Source organism: Frankliniella occidentalis, unplaced genomic scaffold (genome assembly GCF_000697945.3).
Source record: "Frankliniella occidentalis isolate FOCC.00 unplaced genomic scaffold, Focc_3.1 Scaffold95, whole genome shotgun sequence".
Taxonomy (NCBI): domain Eukaryota; kingdom Metazoa; phylum Arthropoda; class Insecta; order Thysanoptera; family Thripidae; genus Frankliniella; species Frankliniella occidentalis.
In genome coordinates, this window is record NW_026267224.1 from 208506 (window position 1) to 210988 (window position 2483).

A 2483-nucleotide genomic window follows, 5' to 3' on the forward strand; every position below is an offset into this window, starting at 1 on the left:
CCCCTCCCCCCCGGCAGGTCGGCACGGCGACACGGCATGTCCGCCCGTTATGCCAAGGCCCGCGCATTCACGCTGGTCGGCCTGGAGGGCACCAGTGTACAATGAACATTCCGTGGGCGTGCTCAAGAAAGCCTGATCAACGGCCTCTATGACAAGTGACCCGCCTGCCAATAAAGCATTCCGGGTATAGAGAGACACAGCCAGGAGCGAGCTTTTCTGAGGAGATGTTGCTGCGGTGGTGGATTGGCTACCTGTTTCCGAGGGTCCACGCAAAGGGATAGGCGGGACCCAGCCGGCCCATGTGTTGCGGGGGTAGCTGAGGAGGTAGTAGTTCAGGAGAGCTCCCATAAGAAAAGCTCGCTCCTAGTTGTGTCTCCCTATAAAGCTCAAAATGCAGAAGAATTGTAATAATTACTCCGTGGAAGAATGCGAGGAACAAGAAAATGGAAGTCACCATGTTAAAGCATAGCGATTTCCGTTTTCTTCTTCCCCACATTCTTCTGCATTTCAGCTTTACCGGAATCCTTTATGGAGGACCTACGCGTAAAGAAGAACAGAAGGAATATGGCCGCCGCGGCGGGTGGTGGGGTTAGGAACATAACAAAACCTCATTTGTTTTGCAGTCGACGCGCTCAGAAACTTACGCTATTTTGGTTGCACCTTGTCTCTAAATTATGACAAAATTAATATTTGACACGTAAACAACATTTATTATTAAATTTACAATATGTTTAGTGCTATAATATGTTCACACTTCGAAATAGCGCCAGGGCACTTCTGCTAAACAAATGAGGTTTTGTTATGTTCCTACCCCCACCACCCGCCGCGGCGGCCATCTTCCTTCTGTTCTTCTTTAAGCGTAGGTCCTCCATTGAGCATGTCTTCCGACTTCCCCCGCGCCACTCCTGAGCATTATTCTCATCACTTATTCCGATCAATAGGGTAGGTATTCCGCTACAACACAATCGGAACCTAAAGGAGAAAAGCATGACTACCCGATCTGTTTCCAGTCAGTCGAGGTCAGTAATGCATCGTCGAAATTTGAGCGATTTCATCGATCGACGCGAAATCGACGTCGATTCGATGGGTTTTGTCACCTAAATCAACGAATTGTCGACTTCGACGTCGACTCGATGTCGTTTCGAGTTGCCATTTTCGGCTGGGCGTTTCCTCCTGAACGTCTGTTTGGCCAAAGATGGCGTGGCTGTGGCGGTCAGCCAGAGGAAAACGGATCGAGCAGTCATCATGCTTTTCTTCTTTGGGTTCGATTGGGCTTGAAGCAGACTATCCTTTCATTGTGTTTTACATGACATTTCATTGATTTTTATTTTTTCAATTGATAAAATATGGCAACTGCCGTGTCTTAGCCTGGACACCCGGGTACTTATTTGATAAAGGCACATTTTGGTTGGTGCGCCCGACTTCACCTCTACTGTGAAAAAGTGTTTTGAACTTGATTCCCTGGCGCACACCTCACACTTGTACCTGTTACAGGCCCTGCTCGTGCCGCCTCCAGTCGTCTGAGACGGGCCGGCGACACCGATGGCGTCGGTCTTCTCGGACGCGACAGCTCCGACACTTTGAGAACACTTGGTCAAACAACTTCTCACTCGTCTCTCTGTTGCAGGCCTTGCAGGCCCTGCTTGTGCAGCCAGTGATCCGCCCGCTGACGCCGTGGGCGCGGGTGTCGGTCGGTCATCTCCTTGGGCGCGGGCGCGACAACTCCGACACACTCGATCAGCTCCTCACGCGTGCCTCTGTTACAGGGCCAGCGAGAGTGGCGGCGCCCCCGTCCTGCACGTGCACGTCGTGTCGGTGGTGGGGCGGTCCCTGGCGCTGGCGGTTAGGGCGAGCTCTAACGCGGTGCTGTTCCTGTCCGCAGGTGCGCGGCCCGGGACACCGCCAGGACGAGAGGTGGCCGACGGGGAGCTGGACTCGCAGATCAACGCCGAGGCGAGCGGTGTCGATCACGGCGATGATCCTGACGATGCCCAGAGCGAGCAGCGATGGCTGGCGGTCAGCGGGACCAACTCGCTTCACGGGGGCACCGAGGAGGACTCTGCTGACCTCGCCAAGGCCCTTGAGGTCGCCGACGCGGTGCACCCTCAACACACTCTGCGCGCCGAGCTGGCGTCCAGTGACCAGCCCAGTGACGTGGTTGGCGAGGATGCCGACGAGACGCACCAGGATGGCAGGGGTTGGATCGATCAGACTCGCAGCGGCGAGCGTGGCAAAAACCCGAGCACAAGTAATGCTATGAAGACAGACTTGCATAAACCGGCCGGAGCGGGGTTTAAGTGTTCATACTGCGCCAAAACTTTGATCTCTAAATCTAAACTGGAAGAGCATGTCCGCGTACACACCGGCGAGAGGCCATTTAAATGTGAAACGTGTGAGCAGAGTTTTGCTTCAAAATCAAACTTGAGGGGGCACATCAGAACCCACACAGGCGAGAGGCCATTTAAATGTGAAACGTGTGAGCA

General features: G+C 53.8%; 1 protein-coding gene across 1 annotated transcript in view; it reads left to right on the top strand.

The window, feature by feature from the left end:
• Positions 1–2483, top strand: part of LOC113210561 (zinc finger protein 572-like) — a gene marked incomplete at its 5' end in the record, with an annotated part of 5198 nt that overhangs the window by 976 nt on the left and 1739 nt on the right. Inside the window, one exon of the mRNA XM_052269568.1 lies at positions 1883–2197. Coding sequence (XP_052125528.1) covers positions 1883–2197 — 315 coding nt within the window. The remainder of the gene's footprint in view (positions 1–1882; positions 2198–2483) is intronic.